This window comes from Cydia splendana, chromosome 6 (genome assembly GCF_910591565.1).
Source record: "Cydia splendana chromosome 6, ilCydSple1.2, whole genome shotgun sequence".
Lineage (NCBI taxonomy): Eukaryota > Metazoa > Arthropoda > Insecta > Lepidoptera > Tortricidae > Cydia > Cydia splendana.
Genome location: NC_085965.1, coordinates 15,223,732 through 15,244,372, shown reverse-complemented (window position 1 = coordinate 15,244,372; position 20,641 = coordinate 15,223,732). Strand labels below are relative to the sequence as shown.

The 20,641-nt window shown below is 36.8% G+C and overlaps 1 protein-coding gene across 4 annotated transcripts; it reads right to left on the bottom strand.

Annotated features, from left to right (window-relative positions):
* Positions 1-714: 714 nt before the first annotated feature.
* Positions 715-20,440, bottom strand: LOC134791752 (globin-like). Of its 4 annotated transcripts, none has more exons than XM_063762899.1 (4): positions 20,208-20,440; positions 6,747-6,907; positions 1,388-1,613; positions 715-940 (listed from the first exon to the last, which is right to left on the bottom strand). In XM_063762899.1, the coding sequence occupies exons 2-4, from the start codon at positions 6,899-6,901 to the stop codon at positions 806-808; spliced, it is 516 nt and encodes a 171-aa protein (XP_063618969.1). In that variant the 5' UTR covers positions 6,902-6,907; positions 20,208-20,440; the 3' UTR covers positions 715-805. The 4 variants fall into 4 exon arrangements, with proteins under 4 accessions (XP_063618969.1, XP_063618967.1, XP_063618966.1 ...); XM_063762897.1 differs by lacking the exon at positions 20,208-20,440 and adding an exon at positions 8,317-8,510; XM_063762896.1 differs by lacking the exon at positions 20,208-20,440 and adding an exon at positions 8,305-8,509.
* Positions 20,441-20,641: the final 201 nt, after the last annotated feature.

Sequence of the window (20,641 nt, the reverse complement as noted above, 5' to 3'; positions counted from 1 at the left end):
TTTAGACACGGCTTTTATAAAAAAATGAAAACGCGACAAATTCCAACCACCGAAGTGTGCTGAAAGTGTTCTTACAAAGCATACCTACTAGAGCTGTATAATGTATAGGTACCTATGTATATTTCATCTCAACCTTGCTATAGAGCAAGGAATAGTCTTTTAGACCTCATTTTCAATTTATGAGCCTACTGAGTGAGATGAAATGGGTTATATTGATATTGGATGTCTCAACATAAAATGAACGCTTTGTGCACTACTTCTGAAGTAGGTTCCCGAGACTTCCCGAAAGTTAAGGACATGGGAGAACGATATAAATTCCTTAAATTATTCTTTAAATTAAAGAATTAACAGTCCGGCCTACCGAGAGCGCTACGCCGATCGTAAGGAAGTAGTTAGTATTTTTTCGTTTTTTAGCGACAACACTTCGTAGCGTTTTATTACAAAGAATAAGCTTTTGGGGACAATGTAATATGTGTAATGAAGCAGCCGAAAGGTAAACGCTATTTGATTTTCGTTTAATTTTTGGTTTACCATGCGTAATGCACGAACGTCGCAAAATAGGCTCCTGTGTGCTTAACTTTCGAGAACGGGACATTTTGTGTTTCAGTACGAGTAAGGTGGTGGTACTGGTGCTCGACATGCTAATGCCCAATAGATGACACCCTGCTGTCACCTCTATTGACAATGACTTAAGTTTCAAGACGACATGTACTGGGACCGCGTCGAGCACCAGTACCACCACCTTATGACCCAAAAGCAGTCACAATTCGTTGAGTGCGCAATTGATTCAGCCGCTTAGCTCATGCTATCTCGCCTCGGCGTTGAGGGTCTCGAACACGTGCTTGTACCAGAAGTCGACGGTCTTGCCCCATGCACCGAGTGTGGCATCGTCAAGTTTCAGCACTTCAATGAACATCTTCACTATTACGTCCTTTAGATCCTGGAAAAGATATGATGTATGTTTAATCTAATAGTTACAGTATATCGTCGACAACTGCGTAGCCAGTTGACAATCGTCCACCGTTAACGCTTAAGGGGCCCACTGATTAACAGTCCGCCGGACGGTATCGGCCTGTCAGTTGTTCGGAACTGTCAACATTTTGTTCTAACTGACAGGCCGATACCGTCCGGCGGACTGTTAATCAGTGGGCCCCTTTACCGAAAAGTAAGAAATGTAGGTATCGAAATGACAAATGTGAAGGAAAACTGATGTAGTTATTTTCATGATATTATACTTTTCGACTAGCAATATAATATATATTTAGTATTTACATACAACGCACTTTACGTAATCGTACAATAATTTTGTAAACACGCAAAAAAAGTCGACTTAGCAACACCACTAAATTCCTCTTTAATGTTCTGACATATACCGATAGATACTCACGTGAAAGTGGATCTCTTTAATCTGCCGTTTCTTATGCGACTCCCCGAGCCTCCTCATCATGGCGGCGACCACCTCGGGCTGGTTGAGGTTGGCTACAGCCTGGTCGAGCGAGCTCATCAGGTTGATGACATGCGCTTTGAACTGGATGTTGCTCGAGAAGTCTTCTTCGGTCTGGTTGCGGAGCATCTTGAAGAAGTCTTTCGTCTCTGGGTATGCTCGGAATAATCTGTGAAAGAGGAGTTTGGATTGGTCTATATTTATATATGTATAATTTATCATGTAAAGTGAGAAATTGCGACCAAATAGAAAATATCCATTATTTTGACGTATTCTGTATTAATTTACCATTAACATTTTACTATTAGGACGCCTTAATTACGCCAGTAGAAATTTCAATATATCGATTTTAGGCGATTTTGCATTAAGTTTTATTTTATTATCCAAAATAAAAGCTTGCCGACAAAAACAGTGTTGCGCTGTTTTATATTTTCAGAAAAGTAAGAATACCTAAGCACCTACAATTGGCAAAGGTGAAAATAGCCATAAAATTTCACCTTGTGTCCGTGAAATATGATGTACAACAATTGTAGTTTAAAATAAGTTCATTATGTAACCGAAGAAAAGTATTATGTGATTCCTATTATTATAATATACCTACCTACGTATATAATGTATGTACCTACATTATTAGTGTACCATTACTATAATTTCAATTCAACAAAACAATCACTATCCTGCTTAGATTCCAACAGTAAGAAAAAACGGGTTGCACTCCGGGAGTGCCGGCAGAAGTGAAAACTCAATGATATTGTAACAGTTTTTCGATCAGAGGGCCTACCGCGAACCACGTTCGACGTGTTGCCTTCCTGTCACACTTAAGTACGAATTTACAAGTGCGACAGAGAGGCAACACGTCGAACGTGGTTCGCGGTAGGCCCCCTGGTCACGTGTCCGTCTTACGTCTTACGAACCTTACGGTCACGAGACCTGTCCCGAGTTTAACATTTTTTCCCCATCACAAAAAGTGCACAGCGCCGCTAAAGAAGTTTTCACTTCAAAAACCGTAAGGTGCGTTGGGGTAAGATTGAAAGTTTTTTTCATGAGGGGTAAGATAAAAAGTCGCTCGTAATGCTTCGTTATACGGGCAGCTTTTCATTTTACCCCTCATGAAAAAAACCATTCAATCTTACCCCAACCCACCTTACGTCATTAAACACATTATGCTAAAAAATGTTACTTGATTAAAAACGTTCGCTATTGATTCCGCTGGCCCAATAGCTTATCAGTAGGCACAATTAATTAAGTCCAGTGTAGTCGGCGCCAATTAGGTGCTCGCTGTACTGAATCATATAACCAATGAAATTTGACAATAAATTAATTACGAGAGCTGCAATTAGCAGCTCCGGCTTAACGATGCGCGAACAAACTGAATACTAATGGATTTTAACTAAGCTGTTCCCCGCAGTAGCGTGTTCTGCCTTGCTTGGATGCTAATACACTTGACATAGAGGCAAAATATGGTGGCTAGAGCGGGTCCAGCGGGCTCAGCACGGTTCCATTTTTATCGACTATCACTATGCGCGTCCCTTTCGCACTTACATACTTGTTAGAACGTGACAGGCATGGTGACAAGGGATAAAAACGCGACCGTGCTAAGCCGCCTGGATTGAACACCTGTAACGGTTTGCTATAAAACCTCGTTTGCGCTAAGCGTTTTGTGTTGGCGGATTGTAAAAATTTAAAAACACATTTTCAAATAGTTTTCAGAAATCTGTCACTTGAAGAAAATTAATGAACATCTACGACAATTTTATGCAAATAAGATACTAAATATATCTAAAATAATATAATTTATCTAACTTGATACTATTTAGATCGTGCCTTAAGCCCGATTTAGACGATGCGAGAACTCGCATGCGAGTTTCATACCATTGCGGGTTTTGATTGGGCGGTTGAATTGGACGTAATCCACAGTCCGCAATGTAACTAAAATCGCATGCGAGTTCGCGCGCCGTCTAAATCAGCCCTTATTGATATTACGCTGTGTACATTTCCCCGGATCGGGTAAGTGTTGGGAATATTTAATTTAAGTTTCTAATGGGAATAATTTTACGTTGTATTCTTTCATACTGTTAACTAATCTGTTCTTTTCTGACTGCTTCGTCCGTGAACACTAAAATAATGCTAAAAGGTTAACTTTCCTGATATTTCTTTCCTTGTGGGCCGGATGTCGCAGTCACCGTTGTGTGCATATTCTAATAAGACCAATATTACTAGGGATCAAGTCTGGGGTTGACTCTGAAAACCCTCTAGCCTGCACTACCCCGGGTTGCGCTATGCGCAAGCTCTACTTTCCGGAAGGTTTCCATTCCGAACTGAGGATCCTGGACCGCAGTGCGGAGCCTTCTTAGAATACTCTGGACCTGCGACTGCGACGCATGCATTGTTCAGCGGAGCCCTCTACAACTGCCCCGCCTGCGACGTAGAGTCCCAGGAAAGTGCCTCATATTAAGGACTTGTTTCAATATTTCATTCTGTGTCGGCTCAGTTATAAGGACTCACGGCCCTAGCTAACTTGTTGTAATTTTAATTAATCTTAAATAACTTTTCTAAATTAAACTTTTTACTTCTTTCCTAACTATCTAACTCTACATGCGACGCTAAACGTCACACACCCACCACGCAAAATGGCTACACGGCCGAAAAGCAAATTGTCTATAACGCCATAAAACCTACAGTGGAAGTTGTCTACGTCGGACAATGTACACACAGCAGAAAGCCAACGTTGAAGAAAACCCACTACTCTTGAATCATCATCATCATCATCATCTCAGCCATAAGACGTCCACTGCTGAACATAGGCCTCCCCCTTGATCACTCTTGAATACCCCCTTAGTATTAGCAAAAAGAATAGATAGTATAGAGGGGTCCTGTCATTGTAAATTTTGTAGTCACTGTAAATTTACTGCCATCTATTGACACACGACTAAAACTCAAAATAAAATCATTTATCCATATATAAACATTTTTTTGATAATTTTATACGTTTTCATTTCGAGTTTTAGTCGTGTGTCGATAGATGGCAGTAAATTTACTGTGACTACAAAATTTACTATGAGAGGGCCCCTCTATACTATCTATTCTCTTTGGTATTAGGATTACATCATCAAATGACTCTGTCGCAAAATGACTACTTCTTGAAATATATGGTCAGCAAAAATATTTATATTTGTATTTAAAAAAAAAATATTTTATTATATTTTTAATTATTTTGTAATGCAATCTCTGGCGGAGGCCTATGTCCAGCAGTGGACGTCGTTCAGCTGCCAATGACGATCATGATGAGTTGATGCTAGAGTCAGTCGCTTAAAGCTATCTTTAATATCTTTATATATTCACATATTATTAAGAGACTGTTTTGGGCTCTGTGATTGTGTTTTGGTTTGTGTACCTACACTTTAAATTCGTAAGGTGACACAATAGTTTTATTAAGGCAGCATCTGCATTCGGAATCCATGAATAATTCCAAATGAATTATTTTTTAATCCTACCTAAAACAATAACACCAATATGTACCTACCTAATTACCTATACATATTTTACGGTTCGTGCTCAGTTTTACGATCACTCGCGCCGGCGCCGACGGCGGTTCGGGCAGTAAAACTCGTAGTAAACCATGTTTCGATCAAATTCATTGCTTGACAGGTGATGGCTCATTTGTTCGCTTTAAAATTTTACATCAGCTATTAATAATTTGAACCTATGCCCTTTTTGTAAGAAAAGTTGATACAACAACATATTAAGATTATCAAGAAACTAGGAATGTCTGGAATAATCAAATCAATACCATTTGAACATGGCATAAACATAGGTACATACAACAACATACATAGATATAAAATTGTATATTTATGTACCTATAGATAGGTACTAAAAGTGGTACCTGTTGTCCTTATAACTTACATTTATTGCTTTCGTTCTTAGATCTATAATATTACTTCGTAAGGACGGGCCTTACGAGCACTAAAAATGGTACTAGTTCAGCGGTGTCACTCACGAATTCGAGCGAATCGTGCAGTCTAACGCAACTAGTTGCAACCAATCGCGCGCGTGATGCGAACTCATCAACCAATTGCGTTGTAGCGGTGTCATACCGCTGTACTGGCCCCATCCATGCCCCATTCTTATTGCCTTTAAGGCCAGTCCCCTATCTGTCACTTGCATCAATGCGGACTTCGAGCAACACCGGCTTCCGACACATCGGAAGGGAGGGGCCCAAGCGATATCTCACCGTACAAATCTTTCTGCCATTTTTCGCGGGGGGAAAGGTGCACACAGTCGCACTTCTCACACACTTACATACAAAATCCAATCTGTAATGACGACACAAATACATAGAAAATAACACACGTCAAAGACAAAATCTTGCAAACCTCGATCTCTTTTTGTGTACGGACGAGTGACAAGTGTCACAACACGCACACTAACACATTTTCGTTGAAGTATGTCATTGTATTCTGAGAGATGAGAAGTCGGATTTGTCGCTCGACCGATCCGCAATTTGTACTGAGCGAGCAAAATCGATAAATCCAACAATTACATGAGACTAAAATATAATAATTGTGTTTGAATGTAATTAAACGTATCATATGTAAAAAAAAATATTACATGTGAAATGTAACACTTTCTTTTTGTAAATTTGAAGTCCCCGACCTCTTTTTATAACAAAAAACCGAGCAAACAGGCATTTTTGTGCAGCAGTGTTCACGCGCGCGTCTGGACTCGGTCTAGTAAAAAATCCAAGTGCAACTAGTTTTATTACCCGCGCTAGATTAGATAGACGCGCTAATCTTGTACCTCGGCAGAGGGGAAATAGTGCGAATGCCGCCTCCCTTCCGTGTTGCTCGAAGAATGCGGACGTGTCTCTTCGTTGATTTGTATTTAATTCGCAACGAAGAGCGATCGAGACGTTTGCATTAAACAAAGTGTTATATATAGGTAGTTAGTATTATAGTTTGAGTCGAAAATTCATTCCTATATCTATTCATTATCGAAAATGTGCATTTCCGGCAATAACCTTCTTTAAAAATATACTGGAAAATTCACGTTTTTGGTGAGCATTCTGATAATATTACTTAAGTAATGCTAATTAATTTTATTGTACCTATCCATAGTTAAGTCGTTTTTTTAGCCGATATATTTTTTTGAACTAGCTTGCGTGTTGATTTGGCCAAGTAGCAGAAACCTACTCTTTGATATATGTAGGTACTTTTACCTATTCCTAACGCACCAACGATGCAATGCTCGTGCTCACTTATTTAATAACAACAAGTACCTATTGGGGGTTCTAGATGTTTACCTCTTGAGGAGTTCCGTCCCATTAGCAACGGAGTTTGCCGAGACGGGGGCCCACGAGCGTTGCACGGCGTACACCTCGCGCCGCGTCAGGCCTGACACTTCGTTCACTGCGTCCGGGTTACCACCCCACCACAGGTAGCTCAACCAGCCCCCCATTGTAATCTGTAAAGAAAAAGTGACTTTTGGCTTCAGGCTGAAAATCTAGGTACTGTTTCTTGAGGTAAAGTAAATAGGGATTAGAATAAAAATTATATAAAAAAAAGGAAACAGTTTGAAATGCCAATAAAATTAGAAGTTTCAACCATCAATTAATACCTTTCATGTTTTTTTTAGCAGATTCCCTTAATTATTGACTCAATTTCGAGAGTGTAGATGGCGGTGTAGACATTCGACAGACATTAAAAGATTAGTGATGAGCACACATCGGTAACTCGTGGCACTTGACAGTTTCTAACAGACTAGTGATGTGACAATGTTCTTCCTATACGAATCGAGAAAAAGAAACCACTAAAAAAAGGAATTAATTAAACTAATATTTTAAGTGCTACCTAAATGCCACGAGTTACCAATGTGTCTTTACAGATTACAATGGGGGGCTGGTGTCACATAACACTTAAAATATTCAACCTCTGGACAAACAGTCCTTTGTTTTTAATTCGGTCAACAATATTGATCAGCTCATATTCAGATCATGGGTACATTGATTCTAGTAAACTTTTCCTTCATTAAATCGGACCTAAGGATCTATGAACGGTACTGTTAAGTATTTAAGGTTATTAAATTAGGTAACCATAGTCATAGAATATATATATATATAGTATAGATAATATTAATTGAACAATAGTAGGACCATCTTATATTATTCTTATACAAATTAGAATCAGTAAAAAATGTATTCTTAATACCTTATCCATATTAAATACTTAAATGTCAATTCAGAAATTAAAAAAAAAATAGTTACTTAGTACTTAGTTCCTAGATGTGCTACGCCGTAGACCTCTACAAACATTAATAATGCATTTTAAATACATTTCCTATCTCTATTAACATCAAAGAAAGGGGCTGTCCATAAATTACGTCATCGATTTTTGATGATTTTTGACCCCCCCCCCTATAATCATCCAAAAATCATGCTTCAAATGACCCCATTTCCTCCTACTTCATGCTACCGTCATCCGATGTTAAGACCCCCCCCCCCCCCCTAATTTGAAATGACGTAATTCATGAATAGCCCCAAAGTACTCATTAATTATTCAAATAGTAAAATTTGGTGATGAAATTGCTGGTTCTACTTAACATTTAATAACACAAACCAATTAAATATTTCAGAGCAAAATAAATAGCTAATTACCTGTAGGTTTGAAAGTAACTTTTAATTTTGTACTTGTGTATAATTCTGAAAACTAACAAATGGGGATATAATTTTGCATGGGAAACGGGTTATTTACATTTCATGATAAATAAAGGATAACACATAGGTACTTACAATGATGAGTAACATCACAAACTAGTAGATAGATGAAAGATTAAAAATATTACTCTGAGAAACAATAATATACCTTTGTTTTAACCTTTTGCCCGCTTTTCAGTCTTTTTAAAACAACAAGTGCCGTTAACAGAAAAAATATTGACGACAAATACACATAAAGTAACATCTTGCAGCCTTCTCTTAGTGTCCACCAATTTAGACTGAAGTATGAAAATACAACACTTAACTAAGTGATAGTGTTCTCAAAACAGTTTTATCATGTGTATCACGGGACAAAAACAAATAGGAAAACAATTTGAGTGACACTGTGAATGCAATGTTAGTGTAAAACATACAGGCGTTTGTTCCATTGTTTATTCTTTAGTCACAGGCGTGACTACTAATGTAATTGTATTTAGGGACTTATATAGGTACGCCGCGAAAATAATTATATCATGTTTAATACTGCAAGTGGGATCCGAATTTGCACGCTCGGCTCTTTAATAAATTATAATGAAAGCAAGGAATAATATAAAAATATTTTCGTAGTTTTAAGTTTTTTTTTTTTAATTGAAATGATTACTATATTCAAATAAAATATCGGTTATCAGGAATATCCTAAATAATTTTCGTTCATTAAATTCGAGGCCTCTATAATATAGGGAAGCAAACAATAATTATTATTAGGCGGAAAAACATTATAAATGAGAAAATAATCGCCCCTATTACTTACGCAACGACCTGTCAAAAGATGGAAGTGACACTGAAGAATATTAGTCATATGTTTCTTTTATATTCTATCCATAAATATATTTATGTGTAAACATGTATCACTAGGTATACGCTATAGTAGGGCTGTCCCTTAATTTGTTTTGACATTTAACTATACGGTTGAATATTGGTAGAGAAAAGTCCTAATCTCTAAATATTAAAATAAACTATTTTGTGATTGTGTCTGGAGTTTTTTTTGTGTTTAATGGTGTCTGGCCCCGTAGCCAACATGCCAATCGCTAACGCTACGTAGCGAAACGCAACTGTCACTGTCACACTAATATGGAGAGTGATAGAGAGACACAAAGCGATTCGACGGCGAAGCGCAAGCGATCGTCACCTTGGCTAGGCCGCCAGTTCTTTTAACCTGGCTCTCTACAATGTGGTATTATTTGATAGTTTTTATTCGATTCGAACAATTGTCAAATAATTTATTGACCAACTTGCACTTCTAGGATATCTGTTTGAGAAGTAACCCTATTTAGCACTTAATTGCATTATCATCACAAAAAAGCACGTGTGGTCACATTCATGTACACCTTTCTCAGTAAACAGCATTCGTCGCTGAAACTTATCGCAGAGATAATATTTGAGCAGTAACTCGGCATCACATGCTTGAAGCAAACGAACTGAGACAATATTTACTTGAGACCTAATTTCTTAGCAAGTACGATTTACTTTGTAAATCTTTAGCTCAAGAGAAAAAATCGATAAAATAAACAGAAGCATACATATAAGTAATCATATAATTATTGGTAGAATATTTAGGAACGTCTAAATATTTCTGGCGAATTGGTTACATCGATATTTTAGACCTTGAACTGGCTTGACCCTACTTTATATGACATAAGACTTTATTTTTAATTCTGTGTTTATATTTATTTTCTTTGGTTTATATTGAAATGTAAAAGACGCATATGTCGTATATACTTAATAAATTAACACTTTGGCAGCACAGTCTTACCCCCTTATCTAAGAGCATTTAATAACTGGAGTCGCCTTTAAGAGCTTACCCTTCTGCCGAAAAACTTGCACATGGCTATTTGTACATTACGTACAAATCATGTAGATATAGCAATACATTTGACGTCCCCTCCCCCGCAAAAATCGGTGGACTGTTTCGTAGGTACAGAAAATGACAGCCATGACGTCTCCAGTTACTAAATGCTCTCATAAAACTTTACGGGCCTGATTTAGTTAAATTATGTTTTATCCCTTTCTTACAAATACATAAGTCAAAATGACAGATAAGGACAAACGATTATTAGCTAATTAAGGTTTGTAGCGCGTTTATGAATAAGGGGGTTAAAATAAAAACGTTAAACGTGCTGATATTTTTATTAGGGATACTGATGTCAATTAATAAATGGATAGGCTAGATACTCAAAATACCTACGCCTTATGGATTATCACACGCGCTCACCGGAGCGCCAAGCAGATCCGCATCCTTTGCTAAGAGCATCTTATTATGCAATAGCACATCACACACGAGCTGGGGGCCGATTTTTGAAATTCGACCGCTTGATATCGTGTATTTCGTTCAACAATATCTCCACTACTAGGCATTTAAATTCTACTAATAGAATTGAAAACGAGTGGTCAATACCACTAGATTCCCAATTTCTATCGCTCGTATTTTAAAAATTAGCATTTCGCCGTTTTCCACCGATTTTCGAGTGACGAAATCGAACGATCGAAATTAAAAAATCGGCCTCTGATATTTTTTAGAAATTCAGAGGCTGAATCTGTATGGTCACTTAATAAATTCTGATATCGTCTTTTTTTTATGGAAAAATCTCTACGGTTACGGAATTCCGGATTTAGATATTCAGAATTTGAATTGCCGGGCCTCCGCGCAGAGGCGGTTCCGTATGTTTGCCGCCTTGGTTGGCAGTGAGGCACGGAGCACGGGTCACTAATTAAATTGGAGTTTGCGGCGACCTCGCGCTCACGCCTCAACACCAATAATTGCATTATGCGCGGTTGGACCGCTCGTTTAACGCAATTGGTCGATCATCGGTCAATTAATTGTGAGTTTTATGTTTCCGTCACTGCACTGCCATCTGGAGACTTAAGTATTCTGCCCTCCTAAGGGCCACTTGCACCATTCACTAACCGGAGTGGGATGGTGCAAGTGGGCCTAAGCCGAATAGCGCTATCTCAAAAACAAATGATTTTGAAAATTGAATTCTCAGTTATTTTTTAATTTAATTTAATTTTCTTTTGAGATAGCGCATATTGGCTTAGCAGGGCAGTATTGGGAATGTCAAAAAGATTTTAGAGACTCACTATAGACTCACTGTTGCTGTTGGATATTTGATTGCAATCAAAATAGACATTAGATCTTTTGGAAACTTAAAAAAGACTTGAAAAATGCGGTACAGTCAGCATAGAGAAAATAGTGACGGCCATATATTGGGACTCATCCTTATTTTTATGGTAACCAAGGTGTGTACCATACCTATGTATTATATTGTGGCCACTTTAGCATTCATTTTCTATTTGATGCTAACTGTACACTGCATGGACTTTATGTAGGTATCCTGCGTTCTTAAAGATGATTCACGTTAGACCGGGCCGTGTCGGGGCCGGAGCTTTCGTCGCTTACTTTTCTATAACAGACAGGCGATCACGTGATGCTTATTTCCATAGAAAACGATGCGCCGGAAGCTCCGTGCCACGGACACGGCCCGGTCTAACGTGAGTCATACTTTACTTTGTAACATGCTGATATTGATTCAAAGTACCTATAAGCTGGTGCACCAATGCCCTAAGTAAATTAAGTCGATTGCAGTCCGATATCGTTCATTCGTACTTTAGTAAATGCAATTTGCTGGAAATCGATAAGAGGTTGTACATGTAGATTGGTTCGTTCGAGATATACCGCTGCAAATCAATTGGTATACCTATATGTGATATAGGTTCTGAATTCTGCTGTGTTGATTCATTTACAATACCTACTATACTGTAGTAAACGGTCTTCTTCTAGTTCTTCTTTTTAATAATCGGCCAAGAGCATGTCGGGCCATGCTCAGTGTAGGGTTTCGTAGTTAGTTAAGTATTAAGATTCAGTTTTGTTAATTGAATTCAAAGAACTATCGAGAGCTTTTTACACTCAAATGGTATAATTTGCCACAAGACGTGGTGCGAAGGCTCCGCCCTTGGGGTCAACCTGCAAATAGCCCAGGTAGCGCTGACCTTGCTAAGTAAGACATTCAGATAACCCCTAACCTAAATGAAGCTTTAGTATGTTTGTTTTTAATTCAATAATTAGTACCTACTCGTAAATATATTTATGTAGGTAAGTACATACTTTTTTTTTTTACTAAAAATCATTTATTTACATACAATATATATACAGTGGTACTACTAATCGAAATTAATAACTAGCTTAAATCTAAAATAGGCCCCTGAGGCATTGTACCAAGGATGCTATTGCGATACAGCGAGGAAATGCCGCCAGCATCCTTGGTACAATGCCTCAGGTACATACTTGATTTCGGATAGATAAAAAGGCACACAATATTGCTTGTAAGTATGTATCATGTATAATTAATAACAATGATGCTGAATTGGTACTTGTTGAATAAATAATTGAGATAACCTAAAATAGAAGTACCTACTTAGCTGTTTATTTAGCCCGTTGCCATGTATTTATAGCCAATCTGGTGACCCGACAAAATGATGATGTTGATATCGGAATGATTTGCATTTTTTGATAGTTTTAAACAAACACGATATTTTTCATTTTAATGTTGAAATAATGTTTTTATTTCTTTACATAATGTGCCTGTATTATTATTTATTATACTATATTACTTGTTTCAAAATAAATTATATTTAATTATTTTATTTGCTATGATTTAATTAGCTCAATTATAAATATTTATACAGAAGTCTTACCATATTAAATGTCGTTAAAACTGTATATTCATCATCTTATACTTATTTTAGTGATGTTTGTATTTTTTAGTGTATGTTCCTAATACAATATATTGTACTGTACTATATGACTACTTACTGTAAGTTAGTATGTAAAAAATATTCAAAGACAATACTGTATTGTTAATTAAATAAAGAATAGGTAGTAATTTTATACGTTACAAAACATGTGTTTTAATCTGCATAAATGCAATGACACCGGTTCATTCATGAAAATATCCATACAGAATGACCTAAATTGTTCCCGAGTGTACTTCACACAATGTATTGATCTAAGCAATCCACATGGAATCCACCTTTCTATCAATTTACTTCGTACCTATAATTTCTAGTTTTAGCTACGCTACGTATGGACAATTTAAATAATTATGTCCCTCAGTACCCACGAAGGACACGAGGCAAGTAAATTGATATCAACACAGCTAAATGGGCCCCGTTCCAGTTTAAATGTAATATGTAGTTTCATACTAATTTAGTCATTTCCATTGTGGCGCATGTTATGTGCTATGACGACGACGGATGTAATTATAACGAAAGAAAAAAACAGACTTCATATTAGTATTTTATTATGAAATTACTTTTTCACCTCAGCAGCTCGAACAAGGGTACTTTGCTTCTTAAAAACAGTGAGCAAAATGCGATTTTGCTCACTGAGTCATTTATAGTTAAATGTCATTTCAACATGCGGGGTCTAATACAAGTTGGATATATTTGGGTTCTATTATCTCTGTCCCTCTAGGTATGTTCTCACTGCTTAGGGTGAAAAATTTTGTGTACTACACGAGATCAAAGTTATTTACATCTCGTGCGCTTTTGAATACCTTACTACGCTCAAGATTCTAAATTAGATTCACTCGCGTGAGCGTAAGCTCGTGAATCTAAAGATTCTAATCTTTCGCTTGCACGGGACTCAAAATAAGCACTCGAAGAAATATCAAACTTTGATCTCTTGTTGTACAAATGACTATTCTTTAGTTAATACTTTATAGAGCATTTATTGGTTATCATATTCGCATGGGAAGTAGGTAAATTCAAACGCGATACGAGCATAGCTACATTACGAGTAATAGTTTAGTTGTTGCTAATAGGGAAAAAACATTAAAACAGGAAACGTACTCTGCTCACTATTACTTAGTTTACGCTAATTGTTGCTTTTGAAATATTTAACAAGTAGGTAGCTTTGGCTTGCGAACTATTTTTAAAGCAACAATTTTCTTCTCCACATATGACACAATAGGAAAAATGTCACCTATTTCAGGCACACAGTGTATTATATTATTGAATGAGCTATAACTATAACTCTTAAACGGTATCAAGTAACCTTTTGAACTGGTGAGAGGAATTATCCTTTGTGCTCTATCTATAGCTGACGTTATCGTTGCGAGTTATGTCATCGCCTGTTATCATTCATATGCGTTTATTGTAGTGCTATATTATATGTGGCATATAATACCTGCCTACTCAATTTTTATTGGGTATTATTTTATTAATGTCTTAATGGTAGGTATGTATAAGATTTACTTGTATTTGTTAAAAAGAGGGGTTGTAATCACTTAGTTCATACAACTGCTTGTTAAACCTACTAGGAACTACTACACCTACGAGTGTATAGGTACCTACCTTATTGAACATAACATAGTGGTCTTGCTTATTTTGCTTATCTACAGTTAATTTTGAAATATACCTAGTTTGTTAATTGAGTGCAGCGCAGTGAAGTTACATTTTCAACCGTACATATCCGTTTATAACAAAACTTTGTTTTCTACTTTTATCATGTATCTTTAGACTTTATGTCATTTGTTATTAATAAACAAGAATAACACAGCGGACAGGGAAACAATAATTGCAAAACCAACATCCATCTGTTTAAAAACATTAAATGTCAGCAAATTATTATAAGTATGTAATTGCATAGCAAATAACCATTGTTTTATAAGGGGGAAAAGTAGTTGTTTAACTCCTCGAGCTAATATTGATACCCGAGCAAGCGAAAGATTCCAAAACAAAACCACGAGTGTAGTAAGTGGTTTGAAAAGTAGAATTTTGAGTGTTGCAAGAATTTAAGGGTTAAACTAACTTTGCTACCGAATACATAACATTTTTTTTTACGACACCAATGCGAGGAAAATAGGTACTAAGTGTAAAATATTAATACCGTAACACGGGGTGAGTAGGTTTCGCGGGGAGCTATGGGTTATGAATGGGGAGAGAAGGATTGAGAGGGGGGTGAGGTGGGTTTTTAAGGCTACTGCTACAAAAATAATGTATTCCAATTTAAAATGGAGCTATAGTAATATTCATAATAAAAAAAAATCGATCCAACAGTCTTCCAAAATCACCTTTGTATGAAAAACCCTCTCACCCCAAATACGAGGCACTAAGGGGTGAGGTGGGTTATCGTCAAAGTTATGAAATCGAACTACCCAAAATAAAATACAAACGTCCGAACCACTTATTATATACACCATTCAGTTTTCACATGTACTTAATAATAAAATTTTATCGAGGTTTGAAAGTCAAATTTCACCCAAATCTCCCCATTTTACGGTATATATTATAAAATCCTACCTATTGTCATATTAAAATCAAATGAAATTAAATCGCTTAAAAAATGTTGTTTTCCCCAATTTCCTTAGAATCACAGTTTTCTTTTGGAAAGTTGGCTGCAGTACCATATAAGGGCGGTAATGTTTTAAGCCCTGAAAAACCGAAAATATATTGGGCTAATTTTTCAAAATCACATGAATTTATAGAGGAAAAGCTTATCTATTATGTGGTATTACATATATCGCGGTCACGCTTACAGTTTTTACAGAAATTGAAAAATATGGTGGTTCGATTTCTTTGCACTGGAGTGTAGTCGTGTCTAGTGTTACTTATTTAATTTAAATGGACATGATACAATTTGTGGTACGTCCATATATAGTCCATTTAGAATCCATACGTAGGTATTTTACAAGCTAGCGGCTACAAATCGTATACGAAACTTAAAACGAACAATAAAACTATAAATACTCTATAAAATGTCGCTAAAACCGTCCAGATTTATAAATTTACGGCTTGGCCTATTTCCAACGAAGTTTGTCAAACCTACCAGAGTAAACGTTTATGATAATTATCTACAGTTATATTCGGCGTTTTAAGTGTTACTATTTTAGACTGGTTTGCACGTGCTACGAGGGATATGTGCCCATTTGGAGTGAAAACTGTAATTTGAGTTCACAAATAAAAACAAATTTCATACAAAAATGTGACGATCTGGAAAGGAAATTTTGGGACACATTTTTTCATGTATGAGGCGTATTGTACACATATGATTCTACACACACACAAATGATTCTGAGTAAAATGAGCCGAAGAAGTCAATATTTTGAAGACATGAATAAAATGTACATTTTTTTTTGAAAACGCATAAAAGACTAACAGATAACAGAGTCCTTTTAAGTTTTAGATATAACTGAAAAATGAAAAGCAGTAAGTACCCACCCAAAAACCAAACCAAACCAAACCACCAAAAACATTTTCATTTAAAATGTTGCCAAGACGAAACCTTGGCTCGCACTGTCAAAAAGTTATCAGATCTCTTGTAGAGCCAAGCTTCTAACTCTACAAGCCCTAACTTCACAAACTCTACAGTACTCTACACCTTAGTCAAAATATGAGGCTTGGCCGTTTAGGCGTTTACACTAAGACAAAGATAGTATGATTCTCTCTGTCTATGTTTGAAATGAGACAGTCCTTTGACAAACTATATATGACTGCCGCCCGAAAAACGGTATCTGGTGGCAACCCCGAGCAACAATAAATGCAGTGGCAATTTACATTATGTCCTGTTTATTGTTCTGCTAAATGCGACAGACAACGCATATTAATTATTCATTTGAGTCGAAAAGTTCCCCAAAATACGAAAACTGCTGAAACACTTACAACTAAGTAAGTAACTATAAATTAAACAGAGACAAACACATATTAAGTACTAGCTGTGCCCGCGGCTCCGCCCGCGTGGAATTCGGTCTGTGTCAGTAAGCGGCTAATTTCTAATCCTAATTTCTCTCCCTCTCCCCTGGAGGCGGAACTTGAAGTAAAGTTGACAGATGTATATGCTAGAGGACTGTAGTCCAGATAAAATATTTTACAATTAGGTACCACTAAATAAAACTACACTCCAAAGTCAATAGTTTTTTCGCCCTTATTCAAATTTTACACGTGACTTAAACGACAGAGTAGTAGGTGTATATCGGACGATACAGTACCTAAGCCGTTATACGCGCGCGAGCGAAAGCGAAGCGGCCTGCCTGGCTAGACCGCCACTCACCGTGGTCTTTTTCAGACTACTGAGGAAGACCACGTGCCCCTTGTAACCTCAATGCGTTGCGAGACTTTCGGGAATGATTCGATTTTTTTCGGGAATGCATGGTAATGCGTATAAAATGCGAGTCACAAATCGTTTGACTCCGCAAACGACCAGTGCCGGATTAAGATATTTTGATGCCCTAAGCATTTCTAGACCATGGTGCCCCCTCTCCCTAGGGTCATCAAGATTACATTGAATTTTTTTGGTTAATTGAGTGACGATCATTGCCGCATTACAGCTGAGAATGGAAATTAATCACATCATTTTATCACGACAATTGACAGTGCCGCAGCAGTAACGTTGCAACAGAGTACCTAATGCTGCTGCAGTCGCCACCCGAATGCCACCTTTATCATATCTTAGAATGTAATAGAAAACGCGAGCGAAGCGTGCGCGAAATTTTTTCGATATAAATAGGCAATTTGATAGACAGTGGTACATTTTTACTTTTAGTATGGAAATCAGTCACATCATTTTATCACGAAAATTGACAGTGCTGCAGCAGCAACGTTGCAACAGAGTAATGCTGCTGCAGTCGCCATATCTTAGAAAGTGATTGAAAATGCGAGCGAAGCGAGCGCGAAATATTTTCGATATAAAAACGCAATTTGATTGACAGTTGTACATTTTTACTTTTAATATGGAAATCAGTCACATCATTTTATCACGAAAATTGACAGTGCTGCAGCAGTAACGTTGCAACAGAGTAATGCTGCTGCAGTCGCCATATCTTAGAAAGTAATTGAAAACGCGAGCGAAGCGAGCGCGAAAATTTTTCGATATAAAAACGCAATTTGATAGACAGAGTTGTACATTTTTACTTTTAGTATGGAAATCAGTCACATCATTTTGTCATGAAAATTGACAGTGCTACAGCTAGAGATGGGTCGCGGGTATTTACCCAATTTACCCACCCAGGTAAATACCCGGTAAATACCCATCTACCCGGTATTTACCCGTATCTACCCAAATGGACGGGTAGATTCATTTCTTGTTGCACATGTCGATTTGTGTTAAAGTGGAGATATAAACCGAGTTAATGGCTGTAATTATTATGTGTCATTTAAAATGTAATGGTTTAGTTGCAGTTGCAGTTGTAACTAAGGAATTTTTAGTACACTTTTGATAAATATTAAAAAAAGGCCGTCATAAGAGTATTTTTTTTAGACTTGAGTAAATTATCGTACTTATACGTTGATAATACACATTCCAACTTCGGTCGGCGGGGGGTGTGGTTGGGGTGAGGGGGGCAAAAGTGAACTTTTTCATATTTCTTGGAATCTGTCATTAATATCGAAATGTGTTGTATGTACAAACTAAAGTAGACATAATTTTCTACAAAAAAGGTTATATACATTTTTGTCCTAAAACTAACTGTGTTTGACTTATAAGCTTCACAAGTTGGGATACTGCACAATTTTTTTTTATTATCATTCATAAGTATTCTTTATTTTCATCTTTCTAATGTATATTAAAAGCATTTTAAAACATTTCCGGAAGCCAGGGATTGATTTTACACGATTTTTATAATTGGACTGATATGTTAAAATCGAACTTCACCTCATAGCAACCTTTTAGAGGATTATAATATTATCAGATCTACGCACTCATAAGCGTCCTAACCATGCCCACCTGTTCTAGATTGTTTTCATTTGCTACAAATATGTATGTTATATAGATTCACATTTTTCTTGTATGGTGGATCGCTAGTTAGAGGATATACAATATAGGAGATTCGGCTATATAGTACCAACGGTTAAATCGTACCTCGACTAGATTTCCGATTAAACCATCTAGTTTATATACCTACACGTGAGGCACCAAACAATGCTCCAGTGGTATTACTCTCAATAATCTGAACAGAACTGGTATAACGCTATAAAACGAACGGAAGTGAGAAAAATATGCACCGTAAAATGGGGTGAGTAGGGACAAAAGTGACATTCAAACCTCGATAACATTTTATTTTTACATTTTATGCAAACTTAATTTTATTAATAAATGTTCCGGCCGTATGTATTTTAGTTTTTTTTATGATTTTAGGTAGTTCAATTTCATAACTTTAACGATAAACACAAAATCCCTCCTCACCCCGTAGTCCCTCGTAGTTGGGGTGAGATGGGGTTTCATACAAAAGGTGATTTTGAAACGTTGTTGAATCGATTTTTTTAAATTATTAATATTACTATAGCTCCATTTGTAATAGGAATACATTATTGGTATTTTAGTATTGGTATTTTTACTGTAATGCCGTGTAAACATAATTGTATTAAATAAATAAATAAGATAAATAAATTATTTAGGTAGCAGTAGCCTTTAAAAACCATCTCACCCCCCTGTCGTGTCTTCTCTCCGCATTCATAACCCGACTCTCCTCGCAATCCCTACTCACCTCATTTTACGATACCCGAAGAAAAACTAGTACGATATAAATATAACCGACTCTCCTATTAAATTCATGTCTTCATGTTTAATTTAAAGTAAATTCATTCAATTTCGTATAATAGCCGGCATAGGACATAGGACTTAGCCCTAAAGTAAGTAACACACAGATTATATTCATGTGCCACTCAGCGTACGGCGCAATGTTATGAATATGATAATTTAATTATTTCAAACTCGCACTCAGAAGTAAATTGCCACGCGACGGCGATGACAAATTTTAATTCATATTTGCTAAGTACCTAGTCTAAGCAGATCGTTAGATATGTAGATTACAATAGGTATGATGTTTATCAAGACTGTTTTATCAACACTTTCATTCAGAATCGCATAAAAATACTGCTGTCTTTTGTTTATGTTTCAGGTAGACAAGGTCAAGATCACGTTACATATCAAGCCGGAACCGTGTCACTGTTTCATAAATCTTCAGCGAAATGCACAAACTAAACGTGAACACGATAGCATAACTCGCGTGAACAACGTACCTTATACTTACGATTTACGCCACAGAGCCGATAGAAAATTTGGCGCCCTTTTTTCAACGACAACGTTTTTGTTTTTCGTCTTGCGGCTCGGGGCCAGGGCACGCGCGTTTCAGCCTGCGGGTGGGTGAAGACTGAGCTCAGCTGTTCACTACAGCCGCCCGCCCTCCATACTATCGCCTCGCCACTTTAATACCTAACCTAGATGAATGCATTAGTTAGTTGATAACGTCTAGACGCAATTTAAATCCTGGAAATTGAATCCCATGTGCTGTAGATGTAGATGCAATTTATACGAACTTAATACCTTGCTGGCGTAACTTAAATACATTCAATTCTAACTGAATTATTTATTAATTTCAGTTAAATTCGAAGGCACTTAATAAGATCAAAACAAAAATCTTTACCTATAGAAAGCTTTATAAATTATGCTTTCC

Coding starts and splice junctions, on each gene's coding strand:
- LOC134791752 (XM_063762896.1), bottom strand. CDS start 8,400: ATGTTACTTTATGTGTATTTGTCGTCAATATTTTTTCTGTTAACGGCA. Junction 6,908..8,304: donor GGCAAAAGGTTAAAACAAAG/GTATATTATTGT, acceptor TTTTCTTTACAG/ATTACAATGGGGGGCTGGTT. Junction 941..1,387: donor TTAAAGAGATCCACTTTCAC/GTGAGTATCTAT, acceptor TATCTTTTCCAG/GATCTAAAGGACGTAATAGT.